Below are 25,181 nucleotides of genomic sequence, written 5' to 3' on the forward strand. Positions count from 1 at the left end.
AGGCCACCAGCTCACTCCCTTCTGTACCTCCACCTCACCATCCATCTGCACTTCTTTTCCTACTTCTGCCATCAAATGAAATCCTGCCAGCCAGTAGTAACTTACGAATCCTGTTATAGCCTTGCTCCACTAAACACCTGCACATGTTCTGATAAGAATCCTTATCTGCTCAGTCCCATGTCTCCTCTCTGCACCCAGGCAAAGCAGGAGCACTCTATAACTAGAGTTGAAGGTATGTACCACCACCACTGGTGATCACATTGATTGTTTTCAATCGTATTATCCTGTCTGCTATGTCATATTGAACAATCAAAAGGAAATAAGTGGCTGCAGCAGAGGAGTGCAGTGTTAAGTCTTTTGCTTTGAAAGTGAAGTAATTCTATTTAAAAACATGCCAGCTGCCGGGTGTGCTCCGCCTGCTGTACAGTGCCATATCAGGAATTATCCTTTTATGCTCTTCTCCCATCTTTGTAATTACACGCAAGGAATGAGAGGAGACATCTGCATGCCAGCTCTTTGAGGAGAGGAGGAAGGAGACAACAAAGGGCAGAGCCCTTTCTCACAAAGGCTTTCCAATTTGCAACTTGCAGCTGTTTCTCTTCAGAGAGCTTGAACGGCCTGTCCTCTCTCAAGCTAAAAGTGGCTCACAATCCAATCACTGATCTTTTTTCAGTGATTGGAGGTTGAGTGCTGACGTTTGTCACACAGTGATGCTTTTCCTGCTTTGTAAGAATCCGTTTACTGTGTCTGAGCCTAGCTGAGTTGTGTCCTCCATTAGCAGGTGTTTAGGGAGGAACTTGATAAGAGACGGCTCATTTTGGGGAGGAGTACAGCTGTACTGTCTGATGTCCAATTCAAAAACCACTCTCATTCGCATAAGCTAATGTTCACGAATGCTGGTGTTTTGGTACTGTCGTCATTACGCGTATCTATGCATGGGTCAATAACCAGGGCTGTGCACTGCGTGAATCTGACTATGTACAAATATTTAGCAGTGTGGGTCTTGTGTTTGCTTGTTTCCTGGCAATTTCCCACCATTGTTTCACCTTTGTTTAGCTGCATATGCTGTACAGGATTGAAAACCAAATGAGTCTAATGGATCCACAAGGCATGGCACTGCGACCCGTAAATTAAGTCCCACAGATGTGCTTCTGTAGATTAATCTTCCCGCTCATGAGCAATTAGCCTGGCAGTGATGCTGAGGCATGAGGCTGATTTGAAACAATTACAGCCCAGGTTGGGCAAAATTAGCTAGTTCAATTCCCAAGGTCGCTACTGATTGCGAGTGATGGTACTTTCAAAAGCAGCCAGGGGTAACTGGCTTTTACCACCAGCACGTTCTTCAGCTAACCTTTTTACCTGGATGTGGACACTAGGTCACTGAAAAAACTCCATCTGTTCAATCATCAACGATATCAGTTCTTTCTGCATATCTGGTTTAAATTATATTTGAGCTGCTACTGAGTTTGTTTTTTCTCAAACCTACATTAATGTAAGTGAGCTGTGTATGAATTATCGCTGTGCTAACAGCTGGAGGACTTTTTTTCTTTCTTTTTTTTAGCCACGTTTACTCCCCTGATGTAACTGCACTTTTCCTTCTCAAATAATATAAGACTTTCCTGTTATGTGCATGTGGTAAAAGAAGATAAAAATGATTTGGCCTTACAGCTAAGACTTAAAACGAACAGGAAACCTTTTGTCTTTTTATAGCCAGTACACATTTCCATTAAGTTTTAATTTGGCCGTAGACACTTGCCTGATAGCAGAATTTAAATTAGGTGTGTTATGCGAAATGTCTAAAACAAAGACCCTAGTAAAAGGCGAATGAGTGAGGAAAGAGACATTTTGTGAAAAACAAATTCAGGTGGAATGGATTTAGATGATCACCGGTCCATTTGATGGCAAGAAAAAAAATCTGCTCTGCAAAGCAATTTACTGACTGCAAATTCAACCTGCTTTGCAGAAGCTCTTTTGCATAACAATGAATGTAATATACAAGAAACGTACAGTACAATTCTCTCTGCAAGCACTTTGCTGTTGTCATTTATATAAATAAAGGGAATGTTCTTGCCTGCGATTCTTACAAATCTCACACGATTTGCGGCTGTAAATGAATCATTAATTGTGAAGGGCTTTTCTCTTCTGTGTGTGTGTGTGCGATGTGACTTGATGCTCGTCTAGTGGGGAATTCAGGAGAGGATAGTTCCACTGTGTTTAACATAGCTACAACTTCATTTTCTTTTCCCTTTCGTCATAGCCTCATAACCACCTTTAGTCCCGCATCTTAGTGTCTGAGTGAATGTTTCATCTCTTGCATCTCTCATCAGCTGGGGAGTTAAAATTAGAAAGCTGCCTCTGTCTTGTCCTTATTTACTCTTTTACAAGGCATCTTCCTTACTTGAAGATCCAAACAGTCCGGCTCACCTAGCATATCTAATCAATTTATAATGAGTTGTCACACTTGGCATGATAGCTGCGTGACGCTTGGTTGACCAGCTTGATATTTATTCATGTAAAAAACTATGTACTTAATCCCGCTTCCACAAATTATTCAATTTGCTGTGGAAATGAACCTTATCGGAGTTCCTGTCAATCCTGCACTGCTTCTAGCCAAAGGTTTGTGCATATTTAGGAGCATGGCACAACTTTGAATTATTTTATTCAGTATTTCTTGTTTTTTAACATGACTCTTTAAACTGGAGGAATGTCATTCACGGTAATGATGGTGGATGGTGGGGGGGTTAATGTTGACTCTCAGACTTATGTTTAAATTTTACCTTTGATCGTTTTCACCTTTCCAGCTCTGTCTGTTTATTAAAGTTAGTTTTGTTTTCATCTAAAGGGAAAGGTCCAACAGCTGTCATTATTTTTGAAAACCAAAGTGATGGGATTAGGAAAAGTGTGGGGGACTTATTAAAGCAGCTCACCCTCCGGCTTGAAAGCAAAGAAACAAAAATAATGTTTCTTTCCTGCTTTTTTTCTGGTTTTTAGTCACACTGAAGTTCTGTGTACAGCTGCTGTTGCTGCACCAGAGCAATGACTGGCCAACGGCACCATCTGCATAAATGAATGTGTTTGATATTTTCCTTCTCCGCCTCCTTTTTCTCGTGTAGCATCAGGAATCAGAAGCATCTCTGCTGCTTGCCTTTAGAAGACTGCCTCGTAGGGTCTCACAGTGGGGAAGCCGAGCAATTTGTCTCTTGATGGCTCCAGGCTTATCGTCTCTGCTTGACAGATGGGCCTTGCCTCTGCTCAGGTTGGGTTTGGTAGCAGAGCACAGCTCACTGCTTGACAGAACTCATTACAGACACACCCCAGGAGAAGAAGCATCTCCACAAGGTCCTGCTACTGGGCCCCCACGACTCACAACGGAGCCAAATACTGTAAACCTAAACATACTCCTGAAAGCCTTTCTGATGTTTTAGATTGAATGTGAAATTTAGGAATAATTGCTTGCAACCTGCCACTAGCTAGAACATTTGAGATATTATAATTTCACACATGACTAGCTATTATTATTATTATAACACCGTAATATTAAAAAAAGACACAAATTACAGACAATTAAGCTAATTTTTTTGTACTTTTAGAATGGAATATGAATAAACAAATTACAGCAAAGCCAGGCTTTGGTTAGTATGTTTGTCTGATGAAGCACTGTTGATGCTGAAGCCAAAGGCTGAACCCCAGAAAAATCTCAGATCATATTTTATTTATTGACAAAAAATAGCTCTCTCTATACCTTTGTTTAAACTGTAAAAGATCTGCCTGAGGCCTATAAAACATTAAAAATGTTTTGCATACTTAACTTACTTCATACATTGTTTCATTTTGTGTTGGTAATTACAGAAATGACCCCAGTGAAGTAGGACAGTAAGGCTAGCTGAGTACAGGTGAGGCTCTGGGGTTGACAGAGAGGTAAACGCAAAACTTTCACGGTCTGACTTTGAATATTTCCTCTAAAATTGCATGTGAAAAAAAGTTATAAAGTCATGTCTCTTCCTAAGCATGCTCTATTTTCAGTCGGGGGTCAAACTGTGCTTAGCCTTGCATATAATCAGGCCACATGGAGCAGGCTGCCACCTTCTGCAATCCAGAGTAAAGAAGGGGAAAGGAGGCCAAAACTACATATGAAAGATTTTTTTAAAGAGCAGATTATAAAAGAAGCAACTGTGCTGAGATTGAATTTAATACTCATAAAAATTCTTAGTGGACAAGCACACCTCACCATTGAGACATCAGAAATCAAAGAGTTGGGACTCTGCACTGTTCAAATATTCCTTGTACATATTTACCTTCTAAACTATATATGCCTCTGCCACACACTGAAATACAAACTGCCATGTGTAGCACAAACAGTTATCAACTTACACACTTCAGTACACAATATCTAGCCACAGTGCAGCCAGCACGGCAAGCCGAGCGACCCTGAAAAAAAGAGCAAAAACGTAATTCGAATAAACAAATTTAAAAAGCTTTAAGCTAAGGTGGAAAAAAGAGAGATGGGAAGCAGGGGAGCTCAAATGAGAGGGTTCTTTGGAGAGGGAAAAAAATTAATTGCATGCCACTGAGAATATATTTTACTTTCTCACTGAAACACGGAAATGGCTTGCACACATAAAAATCTCCAAAAGGTCTGGTTGCAAGCAAAAACAGTTGCAGCTCATAGTTGTAATACTAGTGTTCGTATCATGATGGACAGAAACATACAAGTCATCGTATTTCACGCTGAGGAAATGGTCAAATTGGCTTAATGGATTGCTAAGTGAAGTTCCTTCATGATCTGTTTAGTGTTTCATGTAATCAGTCCAGCCACATCTCTCAGCTTATCTTGCAGATTATCAGCATAACTAAAGGAGCGGGTGGTGGGGGTGGGGGATCTTTAAAGCTGATTGTATTTAATGTTCCTGTCCAGACTATAATAGTTCCCTCAGTGGCCCCCACACCACCACCTGACCGAGCAGAAGCTAATTGGCTGTTAGGAGTTACTTATCTCTCTCACTCCTGGATTCTCTCTCCAATCTTTGTCTCTTTCTGTCTGTCAGTGACATCCAGAGGCAGTGCAATGTCAGTTTATGCCCTCGAATAGCCGTGAGCCTCTAATACACTATGAGCCTGATTTACAGTTTCCAAGCATAGAGCAGTTGAAGCAGTCGTTTGTATGCATAGCATGTCTTGGGTTACTTCATACCTCAGTGAAGAAGATGTTCTATTAGTTACATTACTGTAACTAAAAAGCTCCACTTCTCTATCTTTACACAGAGTTGTAGTTGTTGCCTCTTCCTATGCTGTCAGATCTAGTCCCATCAGCACCTCTGAGGCAGGGCAGCAGCCGCTGGGAAGTTCGCAGGGCGACTGGGGGATGGTGAAACAGTGTGGCAACAGTGTGGCAGATGCACAATGAGCCACATCGTGTTATGACTCTGAGTGTGCGTGTCAGAACTCGACTGTGTGCGTATTAGGAACATGAAGGCTACAGTCACTGACTGAATTATGAAGACTGTGCTAAACATCATCAAAAGAGAGGTTATTATGTGTACTTGGCAAGTGACAAAAGAAGCATCCGCATGGTTCAGTGTAATTATGTTCACGTTGTGCCTGCACTTAGTGCTCATCAATTCACCAGTCAGCAATTTCCCTTGCAAATCCATGTTCATTTAAGTTCAGATATGTAGATATTCATCATCACAGCTGGATAATCAGATCAGAGGCCTAATGATGAAGGTCTTACTGACAATCTGACTGTTACTCAGCAGGCAGCCACAGCTGAACATCAGGGATGCAGTACACAATGTCCTCTAAATATGTGGAAATCATATGTGGAATTGTAAAGTAAAAGCTTTTACTCCAGTGATCCCACAATCACGTCTCTACAAAGAAAAAATAAAAATGATGCAAAACTGGAGACTTGGACAAATACGTCTCTGATATGTTCTTTTAAAATGTTCTTAAACAAAGGATTTCATCATGTTTCCTTCTGCACCAAGCTCCATAGGAAACTTCATAATAAGACTTTTTGTTTCTCTTAGTCTAACCTTTGTGTTGTGAACTGAAGAGCTTGTCAGCAAGAATGGTCATGTACTGTTTTGTCTCTTTATACCAACTGGACATCCAGTGTCATGAGGGTCCTTGGAGGTCTACAGCAGTACAGTTTCCTATTCAGCTTCTGAGGGCTGAGGAGAAAGTTTAATGAAACCCTAAAATTTAGATACTAATATTAGTTAACCTTGCAGATTTGGAATAAATGTTGCCAGCCCAGTTTTGTGATATCTGAGATTGAATTAAAGGCTTGGGTCAATTAGGGTGAATCATGCATTGTATATCCAACCTTAAAGGGCACCTGGTTGGAGCAAGTTGATCTCAGGTGAAATTGTATGTCATCTTGGACAACAACAGTACGGAGAAAAAGAAGGTGGAGATCCACTCACCGAACTTCAAGACACTGCTGTGCCAGCAGCTATCCACATAATTACACTGGGCCACAAATAGAAAGGTTTTCTCTCCTCCCAGACCCTCTCCTTTTTTTCCCCCTGTGCTGCTCAGCAGTGAGAATATATGCAGAGCACTGAGGAAAGATGGGGTATTTAGATGTGAGAAAAGGCAATTTGTCAGAAACCTAAGAGAGCACTGGAGTACTGACAAGAGAATTACAGTAGAAGGACTTGGGGGTTGAAGGGCTAATTCTGCAATCGTGAAAGAGGGACAGTTCAGTGTGCCTGCATGTATACATTAGAATCCATTATTTTCTCAGGTGTGCATGTAGAAAATAATTGAAAAATCGCTGCTTGAATTCCACGACTCAAATGCACCTCACAAACACACATATCCGAGTAGATACAATGTGACGGTGGCTGTTGTGTAACCAAGCCCAGTGAGTCATGAGAGGGAGGAATGCGCTGTTGTGATGGGAGGAGGAGGAGGGAGCCTGCCTGGGGAAGGACTGGCAGAGACAGTCAGATCCGTTAGCAAAGTCATCTGGGAGAGAGAACGAGGCTGGACATTTGGTTTCAGGCCTTGCCTCAACTGCCAGTGGTTGTCTGGGCCACAAGTGAGGCATAAATAAATCTAAGCCTTGATGCAGACATAACTTTGGACAGAAAGAGCATATGTGCACCTAACCACATATGCATGCAAACACATATGTACAGGCACACGCACATGAGTGGAAAATTTGCAGAGTGATGGGAGGTTAATGGAAATAGAAGGCTAAAAGAAAAATAAATCTACTGTCCTTACTAACATACACACGCACAAACACAAGAAATGGGGATGTACTTGCTTTAAAAAGTAGTCCTAGTAAAATCCCGTACAATATGCGTCAAGTGCAAAATTATACCTTGTTTGATTTTATGTGCGTGTGTGTATTTGTGTGTGTGTTGACTTCCCGCTTGCCCTCGGAGCTATTTGTTTTCAGATGTGCGTAGGCAGTTTTGTTTATATGTCTTACTGTGTATGTTTGATTCTCGTCTAGTACATGCAAGCCGAGCGCACACACTCCCTCGCTTGCTGTCGTACATGCCAGGATTCAGGCTGTGCGTCCATTGCAGTGTTATCATCCAAAGAGGCAAACAGCCAGCCCCTGATTTAATAAGCTGCCTAGAGAGTCACATAGAGGTGGGGAAGCACTATCAGCTGATAACTGTCCTCCCTGCGAGCCCAGCTTCTTCTTTTTTTCTCCTCTGATAGTCCTGCCAAGAGAAGACTCAGCTTTTCCTTGTTTTTCTGTGTGATTGTGAATGTTGCGAGTAGGAGCGATCCCCTGCCGGATGCTGCCCACGTGTCTGTAGGCTGCGTCCGTCCTGTGCTGACTCTTTCAGTGTCAGACAGACAGCAGAGGAGATCCCACACATGGCAAAGGCAGGCCTGAGCCCAGTGCTGAGGAGCATATGCTCAAGGCTTTAGTGTTTCAGCCCCCCACCCACCAAATACACACGTAACTGCCAATCCTGCCAAGCCGCAAAAAGCCATGGGCCAGACTACTGACAGATTCCCCATCTATCACTGTGTTCCGCAATTCACACAAGCCATACAGCAATATCAACATCGTACCGCAACCTTGACAGCATTTCTGAGAGAAAAAAAGGTCCTACAAAGATGCCACAACAAGCAAGAAAAAAAAACAACACAAAATTTTGCAGAGCACCAACTGCGCTTTATTTTGACAGCTCCTGTTATTTTGTTGGGTGTGATGGCTTTGTAGCAGTGTTTGAGCAGTCTTCTGGTGATCTGTGAGTGGAATAGCTCTGTATTTTATCCAGTCTAGTCTTTCTAGCAATGATGTTCAAAGCCGATGCTAAAAGAATCATGTACTGGATGTGTAGGATATTGGACAATGTATATAGTTATGTAGTTACATAGTTAGACATGGACCAAAGATCTTAATAATTTCCATTGCTTTTAATGTTTTATCGTCAAAGGTTAGTGAGGGTGTTGTATGCCTATGCAGCTATCCTGGGAAAATCCTAGAAACCATTTTAATGGTTGTCAAACCACATCTTCACTGATACATACTGAGGTGTGAAAACACGCCATTAATGGTACAGGGGTTGTCTTCAAATGTCGTCTTTATTGGGGAAAGAGTTAAAGGATTCTTTTTTATTGTCAAGCTTTTGTATTTCTGTGGTGCTGATGTTTTTCTACAGTTGGTGATTGCTTTTTTTCTTCTGTGTGCGACTACCTCAGTATAAATGTGTATGGCACAACAGCTCACATGATAGGCATACTTTCAGGTGGCCGCCGTGACCCGCAGCTGACATCGAATGATTGATCCTGTTGCTGGGATAAGTGCCTGCACACTGCTGAGCACACCGGTCTACTGAAATGCAGCCAGGCGGAAAATTAGAAATCTCTTCATCCCTGATCCATTTGAAATCCGATAACTCCTATCTTCCCCTCTTGCAGGCACCTTTTCTTAGCCAATAAATCAGTAATTAAATCATGTGTTTATGTGTATGTGTGTGCATGTACATAAGGGGCAGGTGAGTGTCCTTGGGGTGGATGAGTATGGATAGTTGAGGTGATTGGGGTATTTAACACTGCCCATCCGCCCTCAAACACACAGGTACGTCTTTAAACACATTGTGTCCCAAGTACAAGCGCCTGCCTAGTCACAAATGCAAGTGTACACATACAAACAAGTTTCACAGTGAGTGCTTGGTGACAGCTGGAGGTGTAATGGTGCCTCTGGTATCAAATAAATCAAAGTCAGGCCTCCCCTGAGCACTGTGTTTGTCCCCTTCATAGCCAGCAGTGTAGTTGCTCTCCTACAGTTGCACTGAGACAGAAATATCTCTCATGTGAACATTTCATAATGCTTCTTAACTTCTAACATCGGTCTCGTTGTGTTGTCCAGGTACATCGGCCCAGGGCAGCCCACTTCTGGCTTCCCTCCCCGTCCCAGGACGACCTCTGCAGCCTCAGCTCGACCTCAAACACCTCCTGCCCTTCAGACTCAATGGATCCTCCCCACTTAGCCTGTTCCCTAACTTTAATACGGTGAGTCGAGTGGGTCTTCATAATAAACGTTACTTTTAGATAAACTGGACTGAAAAATAAGATGTTGAAGTCATTTGAGAAAAATGTTCATTGTCAGCAATACTCTGTAAAAAATAGTTCAACATTTTGTCTCATCTTTCAAAGCATACTTTGAAAGTTACACAGAATTTGAGGCAAGGCTAAAAAAATTTTTTAAATCTAATCAGCTAGAAAAAAAAATCACACACTGAAGGGTATTGATTAGAAGACAACTCACAGGAGACATATTAGCCTGATTTCGTTCTCTGTGGCAGCATGAGGCATACTTTTATGGTATAAGGGTCAGGGTACTTGTACACATACTTCATCATTTTTGTGTCAATATGCCCCTCATGCCAACTCGGTTTATATCAGGGGTGTTACAAAGAAATACAGGCCTATAAAGCTGTGTCATTATTGCTAGCTATTCTGTTTGTCACTATATCAATACTTTCCCTGCCACACCACAGCCTCCAGTGCTGTGCCAAGGCTTTATCCTAGCTTTAGGTTACAGTTTTTAATGAAGCAGAGTTTGACCTCTGAATATTGCTTTGGTGACTTGTGTCACTATATTTGATTTATTTTGGTTTAAAATGTAAAATTGAGTAGACATGCAGGCATTGTTTAAAATAATGCAAGTGTGTATTTGTAAATACATTTGATTGACATTTTATTTACATTTGAGAAACAGGAACACATTTTTTCCCCATTTCATTATTGAAATGGCCAAATATAACATAGTTTGAAAGGCTTAAAATAGTATTTTTCCACCAAAAAGATGATTCACAAAGAAAAGCATAGCGACCTTAAACAATCTGTGGAAACTGGACAAGTGGGGGATAAAAACAAGATGTGGAAGGCCTGAAAAACTATCTACTGCAAATGGAAATGATGGCCTTAAGAAATAAGCGGAAAAAATCCAGCAAAGACCTGACACAGGACCTGAGTGATGCATCTGCTCCATATGAAGACAGAAACTACTGTCAGATTTTGATCCACCATGCAATACCATCTGGTAAGCGTCTCACTGGCAACAGCTTCATTTGTCCGCATGACAATGATCTTAAACACACTGCCAAGTAAAAGCATAGCTTGTTAGAAGACAATAGAACACTATCACTCATAGACAGCCCCCAAATATTGACTTTTAAGCCCATTAAAAATGTACAAACTGTGTCTTTGCTTTGTTTTGGGGTTTTTTGTTGTGTGAAAAATGACCACACACACACACAGTCCGTCTCAGGAATTTAGAGACATACTAAATGTTTTTCTTTTTCACTTCTCATCCAAATGTAGATTTTCTTCTTTCACTTTTCAGCCTGTTCCCAACATTGTTTAGACATCTGGCAAAGCTGTCTTCAGTGTCTTTTAAAGATCTTTTCACCACATTTTTGCTACTTGGGGCTTTCCTACAGATAGAGATAGTCGAGGTCAGCTGTGTTCTCACTACTATTGCAGTTTATGTATAAAAATAGCCTCTGTTTCAAACATCACCCACAAACCATTCAGTTTTCAAGCACGTTGACTCTGATGGCTCAGTCTCTGGAATTAAAAGCTTATATCTTTGATCCTTTACTTTCCAGCACTGTGGTCATTGTCATTTCAAGTGTGTATGTGTGCAAGCATTTTTTGATTTCTTTGATCCTACTTTTCCGCTCTGCGTGTGTGTAGAAGAGTGTGCCCACAGTGTCCAAGTGTTTTCAGTCCTTTCATTGCAATATGAAACTATTTCCAGTTCTGTGGTCTGTAAATGGAGTATAAGCTAGAGATTTAGCTCCTGCATACACTTTTCCACCTTTTGAAACTGTACATATAAAAGGTAGGATGAGAAAGAGGGAGATACAGTCGTCTGTCTGTCTGGCTGGTTCTTTACAATGGAGGACATGTGCGAGGGGGTGGATGAGACATAAATGTTTGCTCTATGATGTGTATTTGTGTATGTAGGGGCCTGCCAGCCTGTGTGAAAAGTGCAGTTTTTTTCATTTGTTCAACCGCCTACTGCTTTGGGTCATGAAGTCGTCTATACTGCCCTGTGGAGGATTGAGCATGCTAGGAGCAAAAGCAGCGTGGTAAACATTCACTCCTCTAAAACCTCATGTATTTATATTAGTGGTGGAGGCAGTGGGGTAGGTCTCTGGTCAGTGTTTTGTCTGTGTTTCTCTTGTGTTTCAATGGGAAAATTGCTGTTTTTATTCTCCAACCAATGTCTGTGCCTCACCATTCTAATTTGGGGTTTTAGTTTTGCACATTATGCTTCCCTATTAGAGAAATAAAAGCATCCATATAAGTAAAAGCTATTGGAGACGGAAAAGGCAGTAGATTACCAATGAATGCGGCAAGGTAGTACAAAGGAAATCGTATTTACGGAGTCGCAATGCTGTTCGGTCTGCCATTGTTAAATAAAATACAACTCGCAGTAGGACTTGGAATCTACCACAACCACAATGCAGAAATTATGATAACTACGGAAATAACATCAAATCAGTGTCGCTTCAGTCACGGGAGGAGATGATTAGCCTCCATAATACACAGTCTGACAGTGCAGCTGTGGCATTAATCACAAAGTCCATTCAACAAGGAGCCCCAGGTTCTCTTAGCCCTGATAAGGCACACGTTGTCCCAGACGTGTGCAGGAGGGAAGATGAATGCACCTGTCTCCAAAACCAAATATCCTCCGGTTCCCCTGGTGTCCCTTCTTACATCCTCCCACTGCTCCACCCTCACTCCTCATCCCTTTGTGTGTCTCTTTCTCTCTCTCTGTCTCTATCTATCTACCCTGAAAGCCCATCACGGACTCAGCCACCCGGTGCAGGATAAGTTCTGTCTGCACTAGGATGGCAGGGGAGAACCGAGGGCTTGGACAAAAGATGCATTTATAGCAGTCGGTTCAGGATGGCTGCAGACAGACAATGGACACATTCTTCAGTTCCTAAAACAAACGGCTGTGCGCAGCCTGCTTTTCTAAGGTGGACAGAGGGCAGCAGGAAGAGCTAGGTTTACCTTGGTCAGGCTACAGTTGGTAAAAGGAAACAGCCATTTGCTTCCAAAGATATCTTTGTGTCATGTAGAGGAAACCAAAATAAAGCAACAATGGTAAAGAGCCCTGAGGGAGAGATGTACCTGCAGCACGAACGTTTCATTGTTAGATGTGTTTATATTCCTTCTCACACCTGGCCATGAGGAAGCTGTAGTAAATAGACTCTATCCTTGCAGAAGAGGCAGTTACCTTGGACGTGGCACAGTTTGGGGTTTTTTGGGGTTTTTTTGCAGTGTGGAAGAGTCTGATGTTTTTTAACCTTGTGTGCCAGAAACAAAGAAAAGCAGTGTGCCACGAGCACGCCAACACTCTTTGATCTCTGGCAGGTGAGGCTGTCAGCACAGCCACCAGTGTAGTTTCAGTAAGCGTAGCGGTATCATTCAGTGTGTGAAGAGTGATCTCCCCGTCCCTCCGGAGACCCTTCTCTCAAACGAGCAGAGGAATAGAGTGGGTCAGACCCTGTACAAGCCTGGGGCGAGATCCAAGGTGATTGTTATATGTGATACCATGCTGAAAGGTGCCCCAGTGAAATCAGCTGTCACTGTGGAATGCAGATCTTATAATGAAGCCTCAGGTTTCACCCTGCTGTTTATAGTATGGTGTTCTGGGACTCTCTGCTGTCTCTTCATAGGCAGTTAAAACAGTTTTAGTCTGTCTAAAACCTTCTGCAGTAAACACTTCATTGTGGGCTGCAGTGACTCATAAAGTTTAAGCAGTGACGTTTTTGAGATTACAATGAAAATACATTCATAAAGAAGAAACTCTGTTCCCTGTAGATTCTTATGGTGTAGGTGTTGATTTATCTAACAGTTTAAGCACCACACTTCCCCCATTAATATCACCACTGCAATACAACGCACAAAAGTGTAACTCACTAAAGGATAAGGATCATCTTGGTTCTGCATCATCTTTTCATTCAAATTGAAAAGGTGATTGTTTGCGTGAGGAGGTGTTTCATACCTGAAACCCATCAAGATTGTCATCCAAACACAGTAGCAGTTACTTAATTTAGTCAAAGTCGATGTGACAGCAGCAAAACATCTCTTGTCTTTCGTGCTTAAGTAAAGAAAAAAAATTACATCCAGCAAGTTTGCAACAGAAAAATGGGAATGAACAGCTTTGTGAAAAATAATAGATCTGAGCTTTCTAGGAGGGGAAAAAATGTGTTTTCATCTTTACTTTAGAATTCTCAAGAACTCAGGTGTACAAAAATTGGGAGATTAAAAAAACCAATACCAATAGCAAATTGCAATCAGTGAATACAATCAGTTGATTTACAACAAGTAGAAATGCAGCATGTGGTACTAGAAAGTGGTGTTTACCCTGGAAGTTGCATTTCTTAGGTAGAAAAATAACGGAATCTTGGAGGAGTAACATATTATTATATTATAAATATTACTCCTTACATTCAAAACTATTAATAAATTAGCGCCAAGTTATCTTAGTGAACTTCTCAAACCACATACTCCTGCTAGAACACTTAGATCTGCCACTCAACTACTTCTGACGCAACCTAGATCTCGGCTGAAGTCCCGGGATGACCGTGCGTTTGCTCTGGCTGCCCCGGTACTGTGGAATACCCTTCCTCTCGACATCCGCGCATCTGATTCCATTGCACTGTTCAAATCACGACTAAAAACCCACTTATTCAATCTTGCCTTTCCGTCTAGTTAATATTTCTTTTATGATTTTATATTATGCACTTTTATGCTCATTTAATTTCTTGTTTGCTCTGTACCTGTTGCCTTCCTATGTATCAGTGACAGCTACCTGCTTGCATACCTAGTACTTGCTTTGGTCCTATTTCTATTATCTTCCTTCTATTCTCTATGTTACTTGTTAAGCACCTTGGCATACCCTTGGTTTTTAAGTGTGCTTTATAAATAAAGTTTATTATTATATTATCTATCAAGAAATAACTTGAGTTCATTCAAGGCCATCTAAACTCTTTTAGGGATTGCGCCATTTTTTCTTCTTTAGCATTACTATTTTATTTACTCCTTCACTAAATATTGCACAGTATGTCACTACTGTTGTAGTAATTCCACCAAACCACAGTTGCACTTTAACAAAGTGAGATGGAAAACCCTTTGATCTTAGTTATCTTTGATTGATTTATTTTTTTTATCCTTTTTTATTGAACAGCAGCTAAGCATATTTTTTGTGAAGCATAAGAAAAAGCGTATTTACTTTTATACTTACAATAGTCTAATTTCTCTCCTTCAGTTTGGCAGTTCACCAGCAGCTTGACTACAGTAATTAGCTTGCATGCATAATAAGGTGGCGCCTTGTCACCTTATCTCTTCAAAATGAAGTTTGCCCTCTTCTAGTGCATCAGAAGGAGTTTAGCAGTACGACTCTTAATGAGCATCTTTAATCAAAATAAAGCCTCTGGTAATGTTCCGTGTATGTAGGCCAAAGAGCTACTGATGATCAGAAAATCTGTATCACGTGCTGACAGGAACCGAATTATTCTCTTTACATTAAAGAGTAAGGCAGCCTCATGCTGACATTACAGAGTAACCTTTTAATTTGTTTCAGTTTCATTCCATAAGCTCAGCTGTCACTGAAATATACTCTGTTTCTTTTTACATTTAATATGTTTTTATTAATAGTGGTATGCTTTGACTTTCATGTGAGGAGTATTCTCCATGCCCTCTGGTTGCACACAGCAAGAGCTCAGACTGTGGTGATCCCACAGCAGAAATAGGTTGCCTTTTGATTCTAACATTACCTTATCATCAGTAACATTTAATGCTTTCCAGTTTTTTTTTATTATTTCCATCTAGTGTATTCAAAAATAGCTTTTCCTTGTTTTCCTTATTTTCTGCCATGCGTATGTCCTGTTAGTCTGTTCTTATAATAAAGCTCATAAGAACCATGGCCAAAGCTCCAAATAATGAAGTCAGAGTATGTAAACATAATTCTTGAGTCAAAAGCCCGGGCTTCAGACTGTCTATTGATATTTTTTTCTATTCCTATTCCCATACAGAGCTGGGAATATTTTTTTCTATCCCTAGCTCTGTATGATCTATCGCAGGCATACAGCTGTGGCTGTGAGGACTTCCCATTTACCTGCTGTTTATTTGTTTACCAGGGGGAAGCCAATCAAAAGAAAGCTGGCATAAAAGGCAGAGTGACTAGTGGATGAATTTAGGGGTTGGACCAAGGCCTAATAAGGATTATGTTGAACTATGAATCATGTAGGGCTGCTCTAGAGGAGCCTGAGAGTAAAAATAGTTTGGAGTTGGAAAAGAGAATAATAGGTCCATTTGAAATTTTAACTCACCACCTTTAAAGGAAAGTGAATTTGTTGTATTGCACTATACACTAAAGATCTCTGCATCTATGAATAAATAAAAAACATGTAACTTTGGAGAATTCGAGTTTGATCAGAACATATTGTCAGGATCTCGGGTTCAGACTGAAAACCGCAACAGCTCATGGGAGGATTTTTACTAGTAGACTTAAGTCATAAATCAAAAAATCTAACTTAGTCATATCAAAAAATTGGAAACAAAAATGAAGACTTATCATTTGGATCATGTATCTCAACAATTTCCCAAAAGGCTAACTGGTAAGATGCTCTTGTGTCTTGCACTCTGTGACCAGAACATGCTCCCTCGTATATAATCTGCGGTAGCTGCTAAAACTGCTTAGACATCAAGTCATGTCATGCTGTTTTCTGATTTACCAGACTGAAAAAAATGCTTACACTGAAGATTGAATGTTGGCTTTATGGGAACTAACCTCACCTCACCTCTGAAACAAAGTAGCTTCTATCATTTGGAAAAATAAAATTATATAGAACTAATATAGCTTATACTTGTCATGTGTTTCTGTTTCTCAGATGGACCCTGTCCAGAAGGCTGTGATCAACCACACTTTTGGTGTTCCACAGCCACTCAAGAAGAAACAGATTATCTCCTGCAACATTTGCCACCTGCGCTTTAACTCGACGGTAAGACACGCTGCATTGGCTTTATGTTTCGGTGTTTATGAGGAAGAAAGAGATAATGTTGGACAACAAGGCAGGGAAACAGACAGTACGCCAGACTGTGTAATTTAAAACATAAAAGCACACTATACTAGAAAGTGAGTCTGGCCTCGGAGAAAATTGTTTTGGGCTTCTGCTATCTTCTTGAATTTAGTTCTTATTATCTTTCTGCAATTACCTCAGATCACTGCATTTTTGCATGCTGTGTGTGTTTGTGTGTCATCTGTGTGTGTATAAGGAAATGCGAAAAAGGTCTGAGTGTTTCCCTTTCTCCAAATGATTGTATATTTAAATGAAAAGTTGGACATTTGATTTTTATTTCTATGTAAAAGTTTGTTCGGTTTTGCTTTCTTGTGAGTTGTTTTGGTATGAGGGATTAGACAGGGAGAGCTGCCGTTTATCAGCAAAGAGCAGAAACAATCAGCCGCCACAGCAGGAAGCAGCATTCTCGGTTCCCTACTCCATTTTTGCTACCCTCGCTAAAGCACATGGCTATACACATACATGCACACACAAACATGCAGACTAGATTGCATGCACACAAACACAGAAAAACATCCCATGACATTTTATGCATATTTATATAAGCAAGAAAATGTCCAGAAAGCCAGAAGACTTCTTCGGTCTAGGCACAGCTAAGCGCACACACTCGCAGTCACACACTTTTATTTGGACTCCATCTTCAAAGAAGGTCTGAGGCACAGGAGACAGGGAGCTGAGGGGGGAGCAGAGATGCAGTCGTGCTCTTCACACACTAGAGCAAATCCCATTCCCTGCCTCCGCACACCGACTTAAAGAGGAGTGTCAGGTCTGACTGTAGCTTTATCTGTCTCTCAGAGAGCATGAATACTTTTCTAACACTTCCATGCACCCTCCTTAGAGTTTGCTCAGATATTATACCAACTTATCCTTATGCATAATGCTCAAAGGGGAAATAAGTAAGCTCACTTTGCTGCTCAGTAGAGCACAAATAGACCTTAAAGAGCAACTTAACACCAGCTGACAATCTTGTTTTTAGCAATTCCTCAGTGGTTCGACCTTTCACCCACCTGCAGTGATGCAGAGGTGTACTCTGGAGTGTCTCTTTGATGGATGTTTCCAGGTTTCTAATATTTGTGCTAAGCTATAGGCTAACCAGCTACTTGTGCCAGCCATACAGACAGATATAAATTATGGAAAAAATCTGATGATGAGGCGATGTTGTGCAACCGGATGGGGGGGGATGTCACTGGCATGGTAATCCCTTTTGGGCCAATGTAACAGCCCTTGGTAACATTTTATGTGGCCCAAAACTACAAGCACGATTGTATGTTTCATTCCACAACAGTAGTAGTAGTGCAGAACAAGAAAGCATTTCTCTTCAATTTAAACTCTTCTGTTATGTATTTTATAACACTGAAAAATAGAGCTGGTGTCAAAGAATGTAAAAACCACCACAGAATTTTTTGATGAGCTATAAACCACCTGAAAAATGACAGTACCAACATGAACCAACATCATTTCAAGAGACTAATAACCAGTGGGGGACTGGCTGTCAGGAGCACTGACAGTCAGTCTGTTGGCCTGAGAGTTGGTTTGGCCTTGAAGTTGAGCAGCAATTTTACAAAAACAATCATTTGGTACAAGACGCACATTAGATGCAATTCTGTCACTCTCACCTACACACTGTATGATCTTGCCACAGGATCCATGGCACGCAGGTGTGCACCTTTCTTTCGACAGGCAAGCCTGTCTATGTTAGACAAGTCACGTAGTGTATTGTTAAAGGAAAGGCTGGATAGACACAGTGAGACTACAAAGACAGATAAATACATGTACAGGGACCAGGTTATTCAGAAATTCTAGCATAAACAAAACGTTCAAAATTCAGCCAAAGATAAGCTACTTAGTCACAATTTTTAAAATTTGTAATAATTATAATTTTCATATACAAATATAGTGGAGAAATTTCAGACTTCAGTGTTTTTAAAACTGAAATATGTGTTAGTAGAACATATAATAGACTAAAATATCTATATATGTTCTTTTTCTGTACAGTTTGTACAGAACAGTACAGAATACAAACACAGAATACAAACACTCGCGACATATTTCTTTTTTAAGACATGTCTCAAAGGGTAAATCATTACTTTTCCTGGTGACCCCATTTTGCATAAAAATATTTCTATTCTCATGGCTCTGGTCGCCTTGAGGATAAGAAGAGGTTCCATCCGTAAGGCATGAGGGGTCACTAAGTGTTATGTGAGCTCATAAGCTGTTGTCACCAGATATCAATCCATTTGACACACAGAAAACCAGCAACTTATTATGACATATTTTTGTCACCCGTCTCTATTGAAATGAGAGTAGAATAAGTCTCAGTTGGCAAGAAGTCAAAAAAGTTCATTTCCCAAAACTGATTTAGCTATTATAGTTTTTTTCAGTGTATTTGGACCATCAATTGCTTCTACTGAATTTTTAACATTATTTGTTTTAAGTACTATACTAAGTATATTGGTGAACTAATATACTAATACTAATAAAAATGTGTAATGTTATTGGAAGGTGAGGGTACTGAAAGTGTGGAGAATAATTGCTAAAGATGTTTTATATCCTTCCTTGTGTTTGCCATATAACATGTTGTCATTTTACAATAAGATTGGGCTGCCTGCAATGTTCCCTCTAATTTTTCATGTGTCTGAGCGAACACACAAACTCCCTGAGCGGTCCCTTGGACCACTGTGAGCAACAGCAGACGTGTGCACTGTGGTCAAGCCAGCATCGAATCCATCCAAGTTTCATGGTTTATTAAAATAATCAAATTACAGCATTTACATTTATGTCGGACTACTTTTAATTAACTGCTTTATCCCACTTACAATGAAAATTAAAAAAATCTTGTTCATGACCTGTGTAGTATGTTAACACTATTGGAAGTAAAAATAACTTGAACTCCAATTTTGAAAACACAACTTTATTTTATTTATTTATTTATTTTTTTTGCTCTGACTTGTATTATGAGTTTGAGTCTGTGGTCTGGGAGAGAGTCCTGTAACTCTCTGTCTGCAAATTACAGTATATAATGACCAATGTTGGCCAATTAATTATATAGTTACTTCTTCAAAAAAGTAACTGAGTTTTGCAAACAACAAAGTTTCTTGCAGCTGTTTACCTAAAAATGCAGCCAAGGCGGTTTTTTAAATAAACATTTCAAAATATTTACAGAACAATCAGGTGTTCTGCATAAAATTTGATGCCACACAAATTATTTATGACACTCCAAAAAATAATTTCTGTCCACTATGAGATAAAGGAGAACAACAGCCTGATACCTGCAGGCCTAACAACAGGAGATGTATCACTCCTGTAACACCTGTAACATTCAGCAGTCGCCTCATTGTTCTGACACACACAAGAAAACTATTGACTACACTACACACTAACTACACAAGATTTGCGCTAAACGTCGCAAATCTCTCACATCTCAAAACACCGCCGCAACTCCTAAAACTTCCCTCTTCCTAAACAACTAAATGCCACGTTGCCATATCATTTTTTGATTGGTCCACATAGTACATTTTTCCACCAATAGGAAAGGCGGGGGGGGGGGGGGGGGGGTTGCTCACAGGCAGAGAGCGCTTTTCCTTATAAAACGCCGTTTTTACCGTTTCTTCCCGCAGTAAATATAAACAACGATAGTATTCAGGAAGAAAACCAAACATTGCATATATTTTTTTATCATAACTATGGTTTTACGTGGCCTATCAACACAATTTAAAAACTGTTATAGTTTTTAAAGTGTGGACTATACCACAATTTAAAAACTATAACAGTTTTTAAATTGTGGTATAGTCCACACTTTTTCCATCAATTGTTCCGTCTGTACTGCTCACATCTCCAATGGTTGTACACGTTGTCATTAACGTGGCTTCACTCCACATCAGCCACGCAGCTTTGCTAGCTAAAACACCGGTGTCGGCACATAAGGACGCTGTCATAGCCTGTCGACGTTGATTAGCTGCGTATATACGAATGTGAATCGCATCATTGGCTGGACTATGGGATAAGGTGGCATCGTTCTAATCCCATACTGGAGCAGCCAGTCACTTACTGACTAACACTGCAAAACAGAATTGTTAACGTATTTATTTTAATTTCAATTCAGGTTAGATTTTTTTTTGTGCGCAACACAGATTTTCTGTGTGCAGAGACTGTGCCAGCAGTGCGCAATTGCTCACGCGCCGAAGCTTAGAGGGAACATTGGCTGCCTGTATTTATAAATTGACCCTATACTTGTAATTTAAGGATATAATGAAAAGTTATTCATCAATTTAATGAAATGGGGGAGCTCTGCATTTGCTGAATTAAACAAACCAATTGGCAGAACAACTTCACTTGTTTGTCAGTTTCCTTTCCTACAAGAAAGTCATTATTGGATGAGACAATTTCGCAGTATTTCAGAGCTATGGGATGGGGCACTTTTCACACCCCCACAACATATGTCTGGCAGAATATAGCCTTGTGTTTCCTTTTATCGCAGCGATTTCTTAATCATGGGACATTCTTGAATCTCTTTGAAGAAACTGTATCTCCCTGTAGTCTCGCTGCTGGGGTGGTGAAAACCAAAGCTCATTTCACACCTTGTCCTTCAAGCCTCCACTGAGTCTCAGTTGGATGGAGAAGCAAATGGTGGAGGGCTCACCAGCAGAATTCGTCAAATCAAGCTGTGAAGCCAAGCACTGAAGCCTTTTCACTGCAAATCAGTCAGACAACGTGCTGAGGTATTTGAGTTGCTTTTACAGATTTTTTGACGGACACGTTATGGTGGCTACGCATACATGGTAAACACTCTATAGTCCAACTTCTGTTGTTTACTTTAGGCTGGTAGTGGTTGTGTATGTGTGTGCCACTGACCTTGTATCTCTGCCACGATACTGCATAAGCAGTAAACTTAATTATTGCTTATGGCAGTGACTCGCAATCAGTGGTAGAAATATCCCAGGGGGAGTTTTGTTGCCACAGGGTATATGCAAAGATTTGTTCAACTAATCCAACAAAAAATTAAATAAAATAAAAGTATAAAACTGAAATTATAATTTTAATTAAAGAACTGAGTGGACCTGAACAGGCTGGAGAAGAAAAGTTACTGTTCATTAAAATTAATGAATAAGCAGTTGAAACAGACAGCCAAAAGGAATGCATAAATGAATAAACAAAAAAAGCATTGGTCAAAAAATTAATAAATGATTGAAAGTAGGACTAAAACCAAAGCAGTTCAAACTAAGAGGATGCGTAAACAGTTGTATTATCTTGTTAAACAAAGATGTTAAATAGAGTAGCAGGGAAAAAAAGAGGTCAATGGTGAAAATGGTCCGCTGGAATTTATTGATTAACAGTTGATGGTACCCATGTAATTGCTAATCCAGCTAATCCAGGTAAAGATTTGTTTGGAAGAAATACGTAGCTAAGAATAACTGTAAAGACTTGAAATCTTTAAAAGTGATACATTGTTGAAAAAGCCAAACGTAATGGATAACTTGGAAAAACAAACACTCACCAGATTCTTTATGCCTAATACTGGGTTAGACCACATTTTGTCTCGTAACTGCCTTTAATTCATCGTAGCACAGATTCAACAAGATGCTGTAAACATTCCTCAGAGATTTGGGCGCATACTGACAGTTGCTGCAGATTTGTCAGCTACACATCCATGTTGGGAATCTCCTGTTCCCTCTCATCCCAAAGGTGCTCTATTGGATTAAGATCTGGAAACTGAGGAGGCCGTTTGACATGGCGTGTTATCCTGCTCAAAGCAGCCATCAATAGATGGGAACGCTGTGGTCATTAAAAGGTCAGTATGATAAGCAAGAGGATTCATAGGCATTTGCGTGTAAAAAATGCACGACACCACCAGCAGCAGTCTAAGCCACTGATACAAGGCAGGACGCATCTATGTTTTCATATAGTCTATGCCAATTCTGCCCCTACCATCCAAATGTAGCAGCAGATATAGAGAGTTGTCAGACCAGGCGATATTTTTGTAATCTTCTATTATCCCATTTTGGTGAGCCCATGCAAATTGAAACCTCAGAAGTGACACCCAGTATGGTCTTCTGCCGTTATAGCTCATCTGCTTCAAGGTTTAACATGCTGTGCATTCGCTCATGCTATTATGCTTTCTTTAGTTATCAGGAGTGTTATTTGAGTTACTGTTGCTTTCAAAGCAGTCTGTCCTTTCTAGTCTGACCTGTGGTATCCACAAGACATTTTTGCACAGAGAACTGCAGTTCTGACCATTCTTTATAAACCCCACAGCTGGTTGTGTGGGAAAATGCCAGTAGATCAGCAGTTTCGGAAATACAGCATGTCTGGCAACAACAACCTGGCCATGCCACTTTTGAAGTCACTTAACATTTAACTGTCCTGATGCTCAATTTAAATTTTCTCCAGGTCATCTTAATCATGTCTACTTGTCTAAATGCACGGAGTTGCTCCCATGTTATTGGCTGATTAGATATTTGTGTTAACAAGCAAATGAAATGAAATGACCGGGAGTGTATATATCTTAGTTGGGTTAATAATTAGCATAAATCCAACTGAAATAACATTGCTTGTTCTGCTGAATGGAAAAACACTTTAACAATATCCACTTATATATGTTAATAACAGTTAGTTGGTGGCAAAGGGGTACTTGAATCCATCTGAGAGGCCTGTGGGATACATCAGATGAAAAAGGTTAGGAACTGCTGGCTTAGGACTAATCTATTGTTCATTCTCAGGTAATCGGTTAAATCAGCATTTTGATCCTATTGAAAAGGCCTTAATGAGATCACAAGTCTCGTATCTTCTTGTTGCATGTATTTATTTCTCACTAAGGAGTCCTTCAGATAAATGTCAGCTCTCTTTTCATTCAAGTTGTTTAGTACCTGAGGATTTGCATGAGTTGTTTCTTCAGGAAGTGTTAAATTAGAAGCTTAAGAATAAAGTTTGATGTGTTTGAGAAACAGCTGCATCATACCGTGCTACAAAAAAGTGTGTTTGGAAATGTTCACATTTTTAAAAAATAGGTGTTTTTGTGATTTGTATTTAATTTGTGTAAATTCCAATTCATGTATGTTATTTGTGATTTTCTCTCATTATGGTTCTGAAATCTTCCCCTCTGTACCTACGTTCTATCCAGACTATTCTCTGAAGAGAGTTTATCCCTAAAATTTATCTTCTCTTTTAATGAGTGATCTCTTTATCGATTTCTTTTCTTTTCGTATTTATCCATGCTTACTCTGACAACAGGGGCTTTGTTCTGGGATTGAACCGAGGTCGTGAGAGTGATGCGAATGTGAAGGTAAATCCGCCCGGAGAGAAACTTGCGTGTTTATTGCTGCAGTGCAGTCAGTCAGAATGTGTTTTGCGTCTGATCCACGTTTGTGGGTTTGTGCGTGCTCACGAGCGCTCAGATGTGTGTGACATTAGCATGTATTGCCAGATGCGTCTAGGTTTTGCAGAGGCTGATTCTCACTGAGCATTTATAGGCTAGTTGTAGAGATGGAATCCTCTCTCTTGTTGCATATTGCACATGCAATTATACCTCTGGCCTCCCAACGTGCCAGCGCTGTTATCAGGTAGAAACAGACTCTACTCTTTGCCGCCCGCGTATGCCTGTGAGAGAGTGAATATTTCAGGCGTGCATTTTAACATTTATTGCACGCGAACTCCAGTCTTTCTAGCAGATTATTCATGAAGTCATTTCTGATTTTCCTTTTTGCCCTGTTTTTGTCTCATATTCCCACAGAACCAAGCAGAGGCCCACTATAAAGGTCACAAGCACGCCCGTAAACTCAAAGCCATGGAGGCCCAGAAAAACAGGCAGCGACGAGCTGGGGAGGCCTCATCCACAGGGAGAGAGCGAGACCGAGACAGAGACCGGGAACGAGAGCGGGACATAAGCAAGACATCTACATCTGAGGCAGCCCTTCCTACACTTATGGATACTTGCTTAGAGGAGGGAACAAGTAGGTATAGTGGCAGAAAGATGGGACGAAGGCATCTGCAAGAGTGTGCTATTTGTAACCGATCCTTCTCCACCCCTCTCCACCTTCTTGATATCACTCTATCATGCTTTGATTCCTCTAACTCCTCTTCTGCTCCATTGCATCTTTCTAAACCCCATCAACCAGTCTGCTTCTCACATTATTGACAGTTTCCATCCCCCTCCATATCTTGGCCACCTTTATCCCTTTCTCTCAGCTCCAGTGTGTTACACTTTGAGATTATATCTTCTGTACACCTTATCCTTCATCCTCTTGGCCTCCTATCCCCACTATAAATTCAGACCTCTGAAACTGTAACTCACATTTTTTTCCCCTAGAACTTTTCTGAACTGGTCCTCTGTCTTTGTGCCTTGTGATGGATGGAAGGCTCAGATGCTATGGGAATGGGGAAAAATCTGGGATAAAGAAATGCTGTGTAAATACAGGGGCAGACTGGGATCGATCAAAGCCTTACCGGGGTCGTTTTTACCCCCTTTGCCGCTTGATTTCAACTGCTTGACTTCACCTCAGTTACTCTTTGCTCTCTTCTCTCAATCTCAGTTAGATGCAGAGGGTAGTTACAGAACCAGAATTGGTGTATCTGTGCAGCATGAAAAGAAAACCATAT

General features: G+C 40.5%; 1 protein-coding gene across 4 annotated transcripts in view; it reads left to right on the forward strand.

The window, feature by feature from the left end:
• Positions 1–25,181, forward strand: part of znf385c (zinc finger protein 385C) — a 138,229-nt gene that overhangs the window by 99,509 nt on the left and 13,539 nt on the right. For all 4 annotated transcript variants that reach the window (XM_063472248.1, XM_063472250.1, XM_063472249.1 and 1 more), the window contains 3 exons: positions 9,353–9,495; positions 16,401–16,511; positions 24,316–24,535. In XM_063472248.1, coding sequence (XP_063328318.1) covers positions 9,353–9,495; positions 16,401–16,511; positions 24,316–24,535 — 474 coding nt within the window. The remainder of the gene's footprint in view (positions 1–9,352; positions 9,496–16,400; positions 16,512–24,315; positions 24,536–25,181) is intronic.

This window comes from Pelmatolapia mariae, linkage group LG4 (assembly GCF_036321145.2).
Source record: "Pelmatolapia mariae isolate MD_Pm_ZW linkage group LG4, Pm_UMD_F_2, whole genome shotgun sequence".
Lineage (NCBI taxonomy): Eukaryota > Metazoa > Chordata > Actinopteri > Cichliformes > Cichlidae > Pelmatolapia > Pelmatolapia mariae.